The sequence below is a fragment of the Thamnophis elegans genome, chromosome 1, assembly GCF_009769535.1.
Source record: "Thamnophis elegans isolate rThaEle1 chromosome 1, rThaEle1.pri, whole genome shotgun sequence".
Lineage (NCBI taxonomy): Eukaryota > Metazoa > Chordata > Lepidosauria > Squamata > Colubridae > Thamnophis > Thamnophis elegans.
The window spans coordinates 25845039-25861166 of NC_045541.1; the positions used below are offsets into that span (position 1 = coordinate 25845039).

Sequence of the window (16128 nt, forward strand, 5' to 3'; positions counted from 1 at the left end):
GGAAAATGGCTTAGATAACTTCAGCAGCTCCAATCTCTTTAATCAGCAGGTAGGCAATTAATCATCTATCCAACAGTCTTCTCCGAGGACCCTATTTCGTGACTCCTTTTTATTCAAAACAGATGTATTAAAAATAAAGTTAAAGTGCTTGGATTGCAGCACCAACAGCATGCATTTAATATGCTGCTCTGCATTACCGGTCCTCCACCGATTAAGTCCATCATCTGTGTTAAGAGAGAGAGAGAGACTGGGGCATATTTCAGGGAAAATCTATTACCATCCTCCACCGATTAAGTCCATCATCTGTGTTAAGAGAGAGAGAGAGACTGGGGCATATTTCAGGGAAAATCTATTACCACTCAGTACAAACAATATGGAACTAATTTTCATAGAGAAGAAACCAGTGAGAAACAGTCCGAGAGGCAATTTGTTCCTGCCGAAGAATGAACTTTCATAGCACAGTAACAATCAAGGCAGTTTTGTCTTTGTTGAAGCTCACAGAACCTTTCCTTAGGTTCTGCATCTTTGGTTTTCCATATTTCCAGCAGGGCACACTGCATATTGTCTGTGTAGTTGTCACTGGCCAGCGTTGATCAGTCTGGAACATAATGCTAGACAAGACAGACTTTTGTCCTGGTTACCCCAAAAGCCCTTCATAGGGCCTGCTTTTCTCCAACAGTTTTAGTCTTCCCAACAAAAGTAGGCAAAGTGGGTTCATTTTGGGTCCCTTCAATTAAACAATTTGTCTATCAGGGTTCTCCATCTCCTTCTCCATCACAACAGCATCTTCCCCAAGACCTGCATGCTCCTCACCCTGATGATATTCTGAAAATCCTTGAAAATATGTCCGTTCTGTCAGGCTCGGTGGTAGTTTTTGAGACCCTTATTGCAGGGGTCCCCAACCCCTGGCCTGAGGCTCTCTCTCTACCAGGCTGCAGATGAGCTGTGGAAGTGGTGGGTGAGCATGCATGCACAAGCACTAAGCTGCATTTGTGAAAGCAGCGTGCAAGCAAAACCATCCTTCCCCCACCCCCTTCACTATCGTTGGTCCACCAAGGTGGAAAAATGGGAAAGATAGTTGCCCTATACGTTTGTTCTGGTGTGATGTATTTGTTTCCTCTGATTGTGCAATGTTTTTGTTCTTTTTATTTCATTGGGGGATTTTTAAGTGTAAGCTGCTCAATCTGTTTGGAGTTTGTTGGTCATAACCCATCTCAAATTACTTCTATCCCTTAGGAAGTTTTCTAGCACTCCAGCTCATCTTTGCCTCTTTTTTTCTGAACAGGTAAGCACATTTCTAGGTGAAAAGAATTGGCTGAATTGAATTATCTTTATCTAAAAATACAGATAGTCCTCGACTTACAGCAGTTCATTTAGTGACTGTTCAAAGTTACAACAGCATTGAAAAAAGTGACATGTGACGGTTTTTTCACACCACCTTCGTAGCATCCTCACGATCATGTGATCAAAATTTCAGATGCTTGGCAAGCTGACTCACACTTATGACTGTTGCTTTGTCCCAAGGTCATGTGATCCCTTTTGCAACCTTCTGACAAGCAAAATCAATGGGAATCCAGATTCACTTAACAACTGTGTTTCTAACTTAACAACTGCAGCGATTCGCTTTTAACAATTGTGGCAAGAAAGGTCACAAAATGGAGCAAAACTCACTTAAAGTCTCACTTAACAACATAAATTTTGGGCTCAATTGTGATCGTAAGTCGAGGACTTACCTGTATATACAAGAACCATTTAGGCTTGAAAATATTTAGGGAAATAATAAAGGTTTATTAATATGCAATTAAGGAAATTTAAGTAATGTAATTTATGTAATGTAATATGCAATTAATGTGTTTTTTTAAAACAGTAAAGCATTGTTAAACAAATCATGCTCATCACAATGTGCAAACCCATTAAATGAATGAAATGGTAGCTACATCCATAATAGCATCTATATTGTGAACAGGTATTTCTCTAGGAAAATTCAGAGGGGGAAAGGGGTCACAGTTAGAAGCAAAAGTGGGCACAACTACTGTGAGACTTATCTTTATTATACCAATAAACAAAGGAACTGAAAACTCATTTGTTTCCACTCATTCTTCTGCCCCAAAATGTATATGCTCCCCTTCCAGCATCTTTAAAATTGGTCATCAAAGAGAACAATAATGCTGAAAAAAACAGTATAGCAATAGTAATAGCACTTAGACTTACATATCACTTTACAATGCTTTACAGCCCTATCTAAGCTGTATACAGAGTCAGCATATTGCCCCCAACAATCAGAGTCCTCATTTTACTGACCTCGGAAGGATGGAAAGCTGAGTCAACCTTGAGCCTGGTGAGATTTGAACTGCCAAATTGCAGGCATCCAGCAGGCAGCAGAAGTAGCCTGCATACTAACCACTGTGCCATCTTGGTATGGTATGGTATGGTATGATATGGTATAGTATGATATGGTATAGTATTAGTATAGCATAGCATAGCATAGGGATGCTTTGCAAGTTGACAACAGAACCAGAAAGGAAGCAAGTTCCAGTGGTACCCAGAAACCTTCTGATTAGGCTTTTATCTGTGAATTCAACAACCCCAATTTTATTCAACATTTACAGGCTGACTAGCTAAAGAATTAATGCAGCTTTTAACCACTGATGCATTAGACGGCCTTCTGGAAGCCATGGTGGTTCACAAAAGAGCAACTTTATAGTCTGACTTTATTCAAAAGGAAGGTGACAACGTGCAGAAACAAGTCCCTGGTCTTAATTACACTTTTCATTTGCAGCAGTTTGCATAGACAAGGCTGTAAGACAGCAGCACTCAACTTTGGGCACAATAATAAGACATGTTTCCTGGACTGCAAGTGGCCACCTGGAACTTTGCCTTTGTTTGTCTTTATTCTAAACGTTATGAAAACAATGATTTATTATGTGCTGTGAAGTTGCTTTGACTCCTAGTGACCACATAGACTTTCTCCATGACAATCTATCCTTAACCAATTCTTTTCAGGTCTCCCAACTGATTGTCTTCCTTCCTTCCTTCCTTCTTTCCTTCCTTCCTTCCTTCCTTCCTTCCTTCCTTCCTTCCTTCCTTCCTTCCTTCCTTCCTTCCTTCCTTCCTTCCTTCCTAATATGGTTCAGGATTTCTGCTGAATGTTTAGCATCGTACAATTTTGGACCTTAGAGAAACGTTTTGCAATTTGTTTTCCTGACAGTGTAACCCCACAACATTGTAAAAAGGAAGACTAAAAAACACAATAGATGCACTTTGTGTGATTAGTACAGGTAATCCTCGATGTACGAGCACAATTGAGCCCAAAATTTATCTCACTAGGCAGACATTTAAGTAAATTTTGCCTCATTTTATGACCTTCCTTGACACACTTGTTAAGTGAATCACTGCAGTGGTTAAGTTAGCAACACAAGTTGTTGAATGAATCTGGCTTCCCCATTGACTTTGCTTGTCAGAGGTTCCCAAACAGTGATCGCATGACCCTGGGACAATGCAACCGTCATAAATATGAGCCAGTTACCAAGCATCCAGATTTTGATCACATCACCAAATGCTGCAATGGTTGTAAAAGTGAAAAAACAAGTCATAAGTCACTTTTTTCAGTGCTGTTGTAATTCCGAACAGTCACTAAATGAATGATTATAAGATAAGGACTCCCTGCATGTCACAGTATCCTTAAGGAAAGGAGTTTCTTTATTCAATCAATTTGTGTATATCAGAGGGAGGTGTATTGTTGAATCTGAATGGAAATAGAAACCAGAAACCTAACATTACTACTCGATGCTTTATTCATCTTGATGGAAGTTTCCTATGTCAATGCTCAGGACATTTATGGGTATGTCTCTAAAAGGATAGCTGTTTCCTTCAGTGTTGTAAATTTCAAAGTCAATATCATGATTTTAAATTCAATATTTAATTATGTATAATTATACACCAAAAATTTAATCAAATATTAGATATGTTTTGCTGCTATTCTTATCACTTGTCCTACATTTTCTTACAATGCAGCCTATCAATATATGATTTGAGGAGGGGGGTTGTTTTTCAGCTGGTTTATCCCAAAGCTTGAGGCTGTTTAGGGCTGGAAAAGAATGACTGACTATTCAGTCCTACAAAGGATTTGAACCCAGATCTCTCTCTCTTAGACCAGAAGTTTAATCACTGCACCATGCTGGTTATTGGTAAGCTACATGAAATATCTAAAATTACACCAGCCATTCCAATGCAGTTTGGATACTAGAAAACTTCTAGTATCTGTGACCAATTTATTTTGAAGTATTTTCCTGAGGTAATAATTTGATCTTTATTCTATGGAATTCCATGGGCAGTTTAATTCATTCCAGTGTTGCACTAGAAAATTTTACGATTTAAATGGCTAGGATGAATGGTTATAGCCATTAGTATGAAAAGGGCCACCAATATTAGGTATAGGAGAACAGATTAGTGGACTGACAACACAACATATGGCACTTATGGCAAAGCATATCTTGACAAGATCAGGTTGGGGGGAAGGGTGAATTGCACCTTTGAAGGAATGGGTAGTAAACCATAACTAATTTTTGGTGTAATTCAGAGGCTCAAGCTTTGATTCCAATTTACTAATATGGGGAATACATCAATCAAGATCAGCTTTCTGCAGAACTAACAACTTACGCTAGTTGAATTTTCAAAGTGAAGTATCATCATGCAGGACTAGCTGTTTTTATTCCAATTACCGTATTTTTCGGACTTTTAAGACGCACCTTTTTCCCTGAAAAAAGAGGCTGAAAATCTGGGTGCGTCTTATACACTGAATACAGCATTTCTGGCCTCCTGAAACCCCACCCGCTTTGCAAAAATGGCCGTGCAGAGCCTTTAGGAGGTTTCCATAGTACTCTGGTGGGCTGGGGAGGGCAAAAATGAGTGAACAGGCTGTTTTTTGCCCCCCCCCCCCCCCAGTCCCCAGGAGCACTCTATAAGCCTCCTAAAGGCTATGTATGCCCTTTTTTGACAAAAATTAGCTGTTTGGGGGGAGGTCTGCAGAGTGCAAAAACTTTTTTTAAAAATTTGCCTCTTTAAAATCTTGGTGCTTATAATCCAAAAAATACAGTAGTAGCCACAGGTTAGCCACAGGCACAACTCTAAAGATAAAGTCTAGGCCTGTGTAGATTATATTAAGTAGCGGGGGGTGGGGGATAATGTATTCTTCCCCAACGTGGTGCTTCTTGGAACTACTGAACACTACCTACACCTCCTTGAGTTGTACAAATTACAGGCAGAATATAAATCTAAAGAAATTATATACATTCCCAGCTACTGCGCCTTTGTCCAGGTTAAAACCGGAGCTATTTTTAAGAATATATCAGGGAGTTGTTGAACATGTGTAGCAAGTTTTTCTCTTTCACTATGATTTTAATTCACATCAATTTTGAAGAAAAAAAATCAGTTTTGTCTGAAATACATCAGTTACAAACACCGGTAACTTGATGCAAACATCTGTCTGAAAGTATTAGCTACAATGTCATTATTGTTGTATAATAACTTCACAGCCATGTCCCAAATCCCAAGAGACATCAACTCAAACAAGATGATATTGCTGTACCATAAGTAAGTAGTAACTGCAATACTACTTCTGCATTATTCCAACACATGCTTCATCTGTATGTTTCTCAACTGATATATTGTTTGTGAAATCTTTATTTTGTCCTGAGTTCCAGTTCAAAAGTAAGATGTCCTAACATCTTTGCTCCTAGGAAGGTCTGTGTATCATGTAAAGGCTGCTTGGTGATGTAAATGCCACTTATCTAAATGAGATTTATGCACTCTTGTTAGATGGAGAATACTGGCAGTTCTTTGCACATGTGGGTGATATAAATAACCCATTATTTATGGAAACAATATATTTGGAAGAAGGCCGTTTCAAAGCAGATAATGGTACTCAATTTAACAACCAAAAGTCTGGGGCCTTTCCAGAAGCTATGCATACACACTGGATTCGCAGGCTGCTCCATGTACATACAGTAGGTTGTAATTGAGGTTTTAGATGCTAATTGTTTTGTGTGGAAACTGGAAAAAAGGCAGTTTCAGCTGAGGAAAGTTCAAAAAAAAGAGGAGGACCATTTTGAAGAACTACAACAGAATACAGAAGATAACAAGTACACTTTAGATATGGGTTTCTCCTCTTTTACTATTATACAGGATTTCATTAATAACCATATACAAATTTATGCTTAACATTTTTAATTGCCTATTTCCATCAAGCTGGAACCAATTACTCTATTTCCCATAGAAATATCAGTTTGAATAGAGCAAATTTGAATAATGCAACCATTTCATGGGATTCATTGTCTACACTAATCGAGACCTACCTGTATGGTGCACAGCTGCTTGGTTTTCTACAAATTCAAAGATTATTTCCACACGAGAGATGTAAAGCAATAGCTTTCTTTAAACGAAGTCACAGAAAAAGTTGAGACGCATACAGAGTTAGAGCACCTACAAACACATAATAAATGTCTTTAAACTCTTTATGAAGTTTATACACTTACTGTGCAAAACACAAATGAAAACTTAGTTTTTATATCCTAGCTCTTAGAGGTGGAAAAAAAATACCCTTAGGTCTTGATTTCCTATGTTAATTGTTTTAATTATTTTCTGTGATCCATTGTAAAGGTGCTACAGGTTGCATCTCAGAAGCATAAGATACAGGTCTCCAGTTCTTAATTTCACAAGTGTGAATATTTTTTTTCAGGAAAATACAAAATTATTTCAAGTATAATAAATATACCGTTCCCCTCGTAAGACCCCAGAACGGGTTGCTGTGAGAGTTTTGCTGATAGAATAACTCAAATCTTGATTCTCCATGGGCAGAATCAAGGAAGAGCCCTATGATATTGGTGGGATTTCTCTCGTTCTGTGAATCCTAAGAAAATAGAAAGGATACTGGGCAGTATGAGTGCTTCCTGGTTCCTTCAGGGTGGTGGGGTAGATTCCTCCTGAAGACACTTTTCTGGTCAGTCAGGTGCAACAATTATTATTCATTCATCAACTAACTTCTTCCTCTAGGGAAGCTTCTAAAAAAAGTGATTTTCCAACTGCAAAGCATCCTGGAAGTGGTTTATTTGGGTTCATTTCAGTCAATATTCAGATTTGGGCATGATGCAGACCCTGTAATGGTCACACTAGTGGGTAGGATGAAACAAAGCTTCAATAGGATGACTCTATCCCTCCTGTTCTGTGAAATCTTTCAGTGGTATTCAGTACTATCAACAATAGTATCCTTCTGGCTCCTCACCACATCATCATCCCAGGCTGAAAACTGGGAGCACTGTTTTGTAGCGGTGAGTAGATGGTTCTAGTCAGTGATAATTGGAGAATAATTGGTTACTGCAATGTGGAATGCTATAGAACAGGGGTGTCAAACACAAGGCCGGCGGGCCTGCAATGTGGCTGGATCCGGCCCCTTACATTTTCCAGGATGATCTACCCAATGCAGAAAGGAAACATGCCAGCAGTTTGGGGAGTGACACCAAGCTGACCATGCCCACCCAGTCGTCCATGCCCCCCCCCCCGAGATGAACCATAGCCCTGATGTGGCCCTCAATGAAATTGAGTTTTACACATCTGTTAGAGAAGATCTTTTCTGCTAAATATATTCCCTAATATTTAACATTCATACGAAGCCACTGAAAAAAAGTAAACCAAGCCTTGATGGAGCAGGTCAAGCCTTGATGGAGCAGAAGTCCTAACTTTATATCTGGAAGCTATAATGATTGAGGGGAGGGAATAATGATTCAACTGATGAATTCCCAGCAGAAACTATGTGGCTTTTGTTACTCTGGAAGGACAATACTAGCTCTGAAGCAGCAGTTGTCCAATTTGGGGGTCATCCTAGATCCATGGTTACTATTGTGGTTAGAGGAGCTGTACCCAGCTTCAGTTGCTGAAGCTTTTGTACCTTTTCCTGGAGAAGAAAACCCTGGCAAAGTGACAAACACCTTGTCACTTAGATTACTGCAATTTGCTCTACATGGGGCTGCCTCAGAAGCTCCTTGCCACCCACTTTAACTCTCCAGGATGTTCTTGACCACACCAATTTACAATTAATTTATACTTTTTTCTGGGTAGGTTGCAAACACAGCAGATTGGCTTACAGCCACAAGCCAATTTTTTAAATTCTTAAATACATGAAGTCTGAATGTGGCTGGAAGGTGTTTTTCATTCTATCAATTTCCTGTTTCATTATAATATTTTTAAATAATTAAAGCTGCAGCCTAAACATAGTTATTTCATAAAGAAAAAAACTACTAAAAAGATGAGAAGCCTTTTCTATGTAGTTAGCAAGATTCTGGATAACATAGAGAAGACATATGGGATCCTGCTATTAATAAACAATTGAATAAAAGTATTTTTGTTTATGAACTTCATCTGATCTTCCATTATTACATTATGAAACAAAACAACTTTTTTGAAAACTGGAAAAAGATTTTTTTTTTCATACTTTGTACATGAATGTAGATTCAAACTACAAGTTGGATTTTTACTTACAGAAACTTAAATTTCTTGCTCATTAAATACTCTACTGGCATATTCTCACTCAAGGCAGCTCACCACAAACCATGTATTAATACCTTACCAAAAAAAGATAACCTATTATTTTTGTATCTCATCACCGCTTTGTAAACCTGGATGCAGCTCCATTTTAGTGAACCTGAACTATGCAATGCTGCATTCTGGTTGTTGTTTTTTTCCCTTCAAGCACATCCAGATATGACATAATAATCTTATCCCATTAACAAATGGTTCCAGATATAGTCAGTCAACTACTGGACAGTATGCAACTTAACACCCAAGGTAGGCTATTGATACTGTTTGTTCGTTCTTTGTTGTTATTTTTGATATTGTTTCTGCTATTATTTCTAATTTAGATATGCAGTTGTTGCTTCTGTTGTTTTTCATAACATTTTTCTACAACTTCCCTCAACCCAGAAAAAAATTAACTACGGCAATATAAAAGTAATAATCATGTGTGAAAGGCCTCAGATATTATGCATCCAAATGTATTCACATCTTCTTCTATTATAGATTATCCTACTTGGCCTCAGTGCTCAACGTGTATAATTTAAGAATCATACAACAGTTCCTCAACTTTGAAATCTGCATAGCTACCTGGATTTCAAAAGGAATGAGAGCCGTGTAAATGGGTAGATCAAAATTATTCTGTTAATGTTGTCATTAATTGTTTTTGACATAAATAAGCTCTGCTTTCTTTAGTCACTGTTGTCAGATCATCTCTAAACAGCAATCAAGACTCAGTGTGCATTTAATGGGTTGTACTTACTTTACATAAGAGACTTAACTAACACCTGAAAAAAGGATTTCGTCCTGTACTATAAATCAAGATTGTAACATAATGCATAACAGCTACAAAGAGAAGGTTGGAAATGAGAGTTGAGCCTTGAACAGTTTGCTTCCAATTCCTTTGTGAATTCCAATATTTACCCCTGAATTCCTTAACACAAGGGATCATGTTCATCACTTACAACAGTAAATTTGGGCTCAGATCCAGTTAGTCTGCCTGTCTAATACCGATGAAAAATTAGGCGCCACCGAATAACAGTAGTGATCAGAAAGCCCTTTCAGAAGCTTGTAACTGATAACAAATGAAATTAGTGCACTGCTTTAACTAAAGGTCTTCTTTCCACAGCCTGCAATAACAGGAAGATACAGACTAAGGAGTTGACAGTCAAACATCACCATCTGTTCCTCTTCTCGGTTTTGTGAAATGCACTTTTCAATTCCAATTTGGTGAGGTTGGCAAATAAATGGAATATCCAGCACAGATATAAAACCCATGCCCAGCACATTTATTAAAAGCAAAACAATTCATAATGATAATTAAAATACCATTTTTTATTTTTTCAAAATGAAGAAATTGTTTTCCCCAAATTAACATCCAATTTTCCCTGAAACTAGAGGAGGGTAATTATTTTGAGGTTATGGATCGTGTCTCCCTTTGGTTTTACTGCATTCTTTTTCTATTTCATTTTTGGGCCACTTAGGGCAGCAAGTAGGGTAGCGATGTCACCAGAAAAACAGGGTTGGGATTTTATCACATGCATGCCTTTTCTTTTTTCTTTTTTCCTGCTGTTTAGTCTACTTTTTTAATGAAATAAAATTAATCTGTTAAATCTTCCAAAGGCTTGCCTTTATTTTCTCATTTAAGAAAAAACAGGGGAAATGGTCATTTTTTTTTTTAATTTGCCACCAAATTCCAATAATACATTGAGAAACTGAAGGTTGCCTATTCAAAGGTGCCCAAGTGGTATCTAGTACTCGGGTCCCCCATTTATTCATCCAAGAAAGCTTTGCTCAGGATTATGCTTTGTCTCGGTTATAAGCAGCAGGCATGCTGGGATGCAGTGAGGAATTTTCATGGCTTTCTCCTCTTCCCTAATGCGAGTTCACTGCTTTTAAATTTAATGGAAACTGTGCTATTGCACTGGATGACTGAAGAAGCAGTGAGACGTTTTCTGCCCTTCTAGCACCCCCTCCCTTTCTCTCTCTCAAGATTGCTACTCTATCACAACTAACAAGAGTAAGGAATAAGCAACCCTGTGGCCCTCTCACAGATGTAATAATTGTTGTGGCCCTCCAGCGGCCAGCAGAGCTGGCAGCAGAATCAGACAGTGAGAAGGTTGGGGAGGAACATGGGCCAGTCCTGGGAGCTGAGGAAAGCTCAGACGAGGGCTCTGCGTCAGAAGCAGAGAGGGAGCTAGACAGCAGTGAGGCAGAGGAACAGCTGGAGCCTGTTCCCAGTGTGCACATGCACAGAGCTGCCAGAAGACAAGAATAACTAAGAAAGCAGGGTCGACTTGGGAGCAAAGCCACAGGTGATTGGATTGGGAGGTGATTGGCCCCTCCCATAGGAAACAAAAGAGGAACGAATGGGGAGGGAGTTTTTGCAGAAAACAATTCGTTCCTTCGGTCGTTTCAAGTTGTGTTTGTGACTATAAGAGACTCTGTGCCAAGTGTTGCCTTGCCCTGCTTTTAGAAAATACCGTATATACTCGAGTATAGGCCGACCCGAATATAAGCCGAGGCACCGAATTTTACCACAAAAAACTGGAAAAGTTATTGACTTGAGTATAAGCCTAGGGTGGGAAATGCAGCAGCTACCGGTAAATTTCAAAAATAAAAATAGATACCAATAATGTTTTTGAATATTTATTTCAAAGAAAAACAGTAAACTAGCGGTGTATTCAATGAAATACTTCACTCACCTCATGATGCTGATGTCCCGCTGTGATGATGATGTCCCGTGCAGCCGCGGGAGCGATGTCCCGCCTCCTATGACACACGGCACAGTGATTCCTATCATTGGATCACTGTACCAGAGGAGGTGGGACATCGCTATGTGGCTGCTTGCCATAACAAGGAGGAGGTGGGACATCGTTGCAGAGCGGCAGGAGGGGGAGGAAGGGGAATCGTAAGACAGCCCTGCATTACATTAGAACGTGAGGAGGGGGGATGGTGCGGTGCGCGCTGCGCGGCAAACTGACACAGAGGGAGGGGAAACTCACAGGGGCACTGGGCCATTCACGAGTGTCACCCAGCGGCATGGCCCCGCCCCTTTTTCTCCTCCATTTCGGGCAAATTTTTCACTGACTCGAGTATAAGCCGAGGCGGCTTTTTTCAGCCCAAAAAGTGGGCTGAAAAACTAGGCTTATACTCAAGTATATACAGTAGTTGTCTGATAGTTCTCCAAGCGAGATAAGGTTCGTGTTGATAAATATTCCTCTGAACGACTGTTTGCCAAGCCTTGCTGACTGTGAATGAAAGGAATTCCCAGTCCTGTAAATAAAAGAGGTTTTACCGGGACCAAGACTCTGCTTCATGCTTTTTAAGGAAGTCTAGGTCAGAACAATAATAATGCCGCTTATGTTAGTTTACTTAGCACAAATTGTAAATCCAGGTGTTGTGTTTATGAACATTTAACGGTTCCACCACAAAACCGCGGACGACAAAATCGCGGTCGACGAAAGCGCGTATGTGACGTCATCACAGCGCGACGAAAAAGATCGAAAAATGTAAAAATAAAGCGAAAACCTTCCCCTAACCCCCCCAAACCTAACCCTAAACCTAACCCTTAACCTAACCCTAAACCTAACCCTTAACCTAACGAAAAACCTAATGCTAACCCTTAACCTAACGCTAACGCTCTAAACCTAACCCTAACCCTTAACCTAACCCTAACCCTTAACCTAACCCTTACCTTTATGTGAATCGGCTTGCTGTAATTTAATTTTTATTTCAATTTTTCGATCTTTTTCGTCGCGTTGTGATGACGTCACATACGCGGTTTCGTCGACCGCGCTTTTGTGGAACGCGGTTTTGACGGGTCACGCATTTAACTGTTGTCTACCGCTCAGTATTTTGTTTTAAGTGAGGTATTATGGCTTGCTCAACGAACCATGGCTTAGGGTGATGAGGGAACCCAACCTCAGGATCATGGAAGAAATAGGGAAAAGCCTTGCTGGGTGTCCTTCATCCCAACAATTCTACTTAAGACTGCTGCTTCTTTGCTCCCATTAGTGGAAGGAAGGCAGACTTTTTGTTCACTTCTCCCAGTTGATTAGGGAAAATTGGAGGAAACACCTGCTGGCTGCATGTGGCCCATCGGTTGCCAAACCTTCCTCTAATCCTCTAATCCATCATCAACAGAATGAAAACAGTGCAAATTAGTAGATTAAAGAAGGATTCCTGAAAAAAGAATAATCCGATAAGAGATGTAGATATAGGTATATTATTTTTACTTATAAAAAGATCAAACACAACACAGCCAGAGTGGATCCTAGATGTTAAATGTTAAATTTAATTGACCACTTTTTCCTGTTTTATTACACACTGGTGTTTTTTTTTTCTTTGTTGTTGTTGTTAGGATTGAATATGTGCTTTTTGTTTTGTTTGTTTTACTGTTTTGTATTTTATCTTTTATGCTAAAACAATAAATATTTTTTAAAAAGATCAGACACAACATGGTACTACAATAATATTTAAGTACAGGTAGTCCTCAACTTACAATAGTTTATTTAGTGACAGTTCAAAATTGCAACAGCACTGAAAAATGTGATTTATGACGGTTATTCAGTTATAACCTTTGCAGCATCCCCATGATCATGTGGTTAAAATTCAGATGCTTGGCAACTGGTTCATATTTATGGCCATTGCTGTGTCCCAAGGTCATGTGATCACCTTTTGCGACCTTCTGACAAGCAAAGTCAACGGGGAAGCCAGATTCCCTTTCGCTGAATTCCATCCTTTTCATTTCATTTGTATAAATACACTCCAATGTTATTGCAACTTTATTTCTCTTTTAATGTTGCACAGAATGATTTCACAGTTAGGCCAATATTCCTATTCTCTTGTTTATTATTGTTGTTAATTGTTATCGTTAATTATCAGTTCATCAGAGGGATTCTATTTTTCCAGTGCAAGAGTACAGAATACATAACGACAAATGCAATCTATTTCTATGTACATACGGGTTTGCATGTTTAAAAAGCCAAAAGTAAGCTCTGCCTTAAGTTCATATTCTGGGTTCCGACAGAAATTCTATGCAATCTAGGAGAACTTTTCTGACAGTGGGAACAATAATCAGTGGAATAGTTTGCTTCCCAGATTTGTGGATACCCCTTCAGTGGATGTTTTCAAAAGCAGACTGGACAACCAAGATGGTATAAGGCACGGGTGTCAAATTTGCGGCACCACATTGCTGTCACATGACATTTCACAACGTTTTTTCCTTTCACAGAGCTGAAGTGGGCATAGCCTGTGTATGACATATCCGGCCCACGGGCTGCCAGTTTGACACCCCTGGTATAAGCTGTCCTGCCTAGAAGACTGAGGTCCCTTCCAGTCCTATGATTCTATGTTCTATACTCTAATATGGGCACTCAACTCGTTAACATAGACTGGAAATACATACTAGCATATTAACTATCAGTTGGCAGCTCATTAAATAACCTTTATTCCCTCAGAAACAGAAATAAACATGCTTTACTAGCATGAACATAGAAGGAAGAAGTGATACATTAAACGGCTTCTTGTAAACACAATTGTTTTTTTTTTTACAGGTCAACATCTGAACTTTCAAGGAGACACAAATACAACTATAGCCTTCCTATTTGTTTTTGAATTTAAAATATAAATCGAGTTTTTGTCTGAAACAGAATATTTTAAAAGATTGAGAGCCACTTATCAGAAGATGCGGAGAGTGCCTACTTCATAATGATTTAGCTTTTTAAAATCAGCAAATCAGTGCATATAAGGATACTGCAGGCTCTCATGACCATTAAGATGTGTTTCAAAGAGTATTATCCTGATTTTTGTTATTAGGAAATTAGAATATTATTTTAAGGAAATTATTAATCCTTGAAAACTGTTCCAATGCATAATCAGAACATTTACAATCTACTCCAATATTGCAATCAATCATATTCCCGTAGACAGGCTATGCCAGAGTTTAGACAGACAACTTGCTTTAAATTTATATTCACATTTGCGTTCTTAAAGAAAAAGTATCCAGGTTCATCATAAAACTTCTCTTTCAAACTATTATACATAACTTTCAATCCAACAAAAGTTAGACTTTGCAAAGAGATACATTGACTACAATTGCTTATACTTATACATTGGCTACAATTGCCTATACTTATCTAGAAATAAGAGTCTTTAGTGGCAGTCCAAGAATATAATATACTTGTCTATAAAGGCAACCACTCCTACAAGTCAAATCTGACTCCTGGTGATTTCATAGATACAGTAGAACATGGGATTTTTGGCAGCAATATGGAAGCAGTTTGCCACTGGTCGTTCCTCCTTCAGGTACTAACCAACTCCAATCCTGTTTAAATTTTGAAAATCAGCTACTTATACTAAACAAAATCTGTTGATGCAACACGAAGTGGAATCGCATTTGAGCAAACGGGAGCTAAAGTATTTTAGGTACGTGTATCTCACCAATCACTCATACTTTAGATAACCAGACACCGATCAAGATTTGCAAACTTCAATTCAGATGAAAACACATTTTCCGTTTATGAAGTTACAGGATACTTTAATCCCTATACCATATTTTCTACACTCAGGATGGAGCACAAATAACAAGAAAGCATCCTTAAGGTATAATTCCAGCAGCAAATTTCAAGCAAAACTTTCACCGTAGAAAAAAGAGGATGTTGTACAGTACATCAGTTACTTTTGTGGTAACTCTTTGGATTCCGCCCCCCCCCCCAATAATGATTAGGAAATTCTGAGTTTCTCTAAAATAATAGCATTACTAAATAAAAGGAGAAAGACTTTTAAATCGAGCCCTTCCTTCTAGACAGAAAAGCTATTATAAGTCAGCTTGCAGGCGTGCATACGAGGCATCCGCTCTCCTCGCTTGTGGTATAGCTCTTCGCAGTCGGCTCCGAGGCAACGGCAGAAGGCACTTACCCGTGAACAGCCGCAACATACCAACAGTACCCCTGGGCGCCGCCATTTTGCATGAACACGCCGGTCACGTGGGAGCGGCGTTACACTCCCACCCATGGCCCGCCACGGAGCCGGGAGGAGACGGCAATTCAGCGAAGGGGGCAAAAACGGGCGCGCGAAAGGGAAAGGGAGGTGCCGAGAGGAAGCCACGCCCCTTTCTCGGCTATTGCTCGTCTTCCTTTCACACGATTGCTTGGAAAGCAGGGAGCGCGAAGTTGGGGTGGTTGCCTTCCAAAAGGCAACTTGGACTTTCTCGGGTTTTCCTTGAAGGCGTTTCGCTTCTCTGAAGAATTGAGGAAGCTTCTTGGATGAGAAGCGAAACGTCTTCAAAGAAAACCCGAGAAAGTCCAGGTGCTTGCCGTTTGAAACAAAATATGCTAAGGTTGTCCTTTGGGACAACCACCAGACCAGATGCCTGAAAATCTCCTTAGACAAAGAACAGAGACGTTAATTGCAGTATCAGGTTGCAGAAAAAAAGACAAACTTGGGTTTTCTGTACACATACACGAACGGGGAAGTATACGTTTCAGAGTTGGTAACAATGCGTATGTATTTTGTGTCTGTGTGTGCGTGTGTGTGTATGTATATCTATCTATCTATCTATCT

The 16128-nt window shown here is 39.3% G+C and overlaps 1 protein-coding gene across 1 annotated transcript in view; it reads right to left on the reverse strand.

Moving 5' to 3' along the window:
• The window catches only part of METAP1D (methionyl aminopeptidase type 1D, mitochondrial), a 78901-nt gene extending 63264 nt beyond the window's left edge, over positions 1-15637 (reverse strand). The window contains exon 1 of the mRNA XM_032215573.1: positions 15484-15637. Coding sequence (XP_032071464.1) covers positions 15484-15529 — 46 coding nt within the window. The 5' untranslated portion in view covers positions 15530-15637. The remainder of the gene's footprint in view (positions 1-15483) is intronic.
• Positions 15638-16128: the final 491 nt, after the last annotated feature.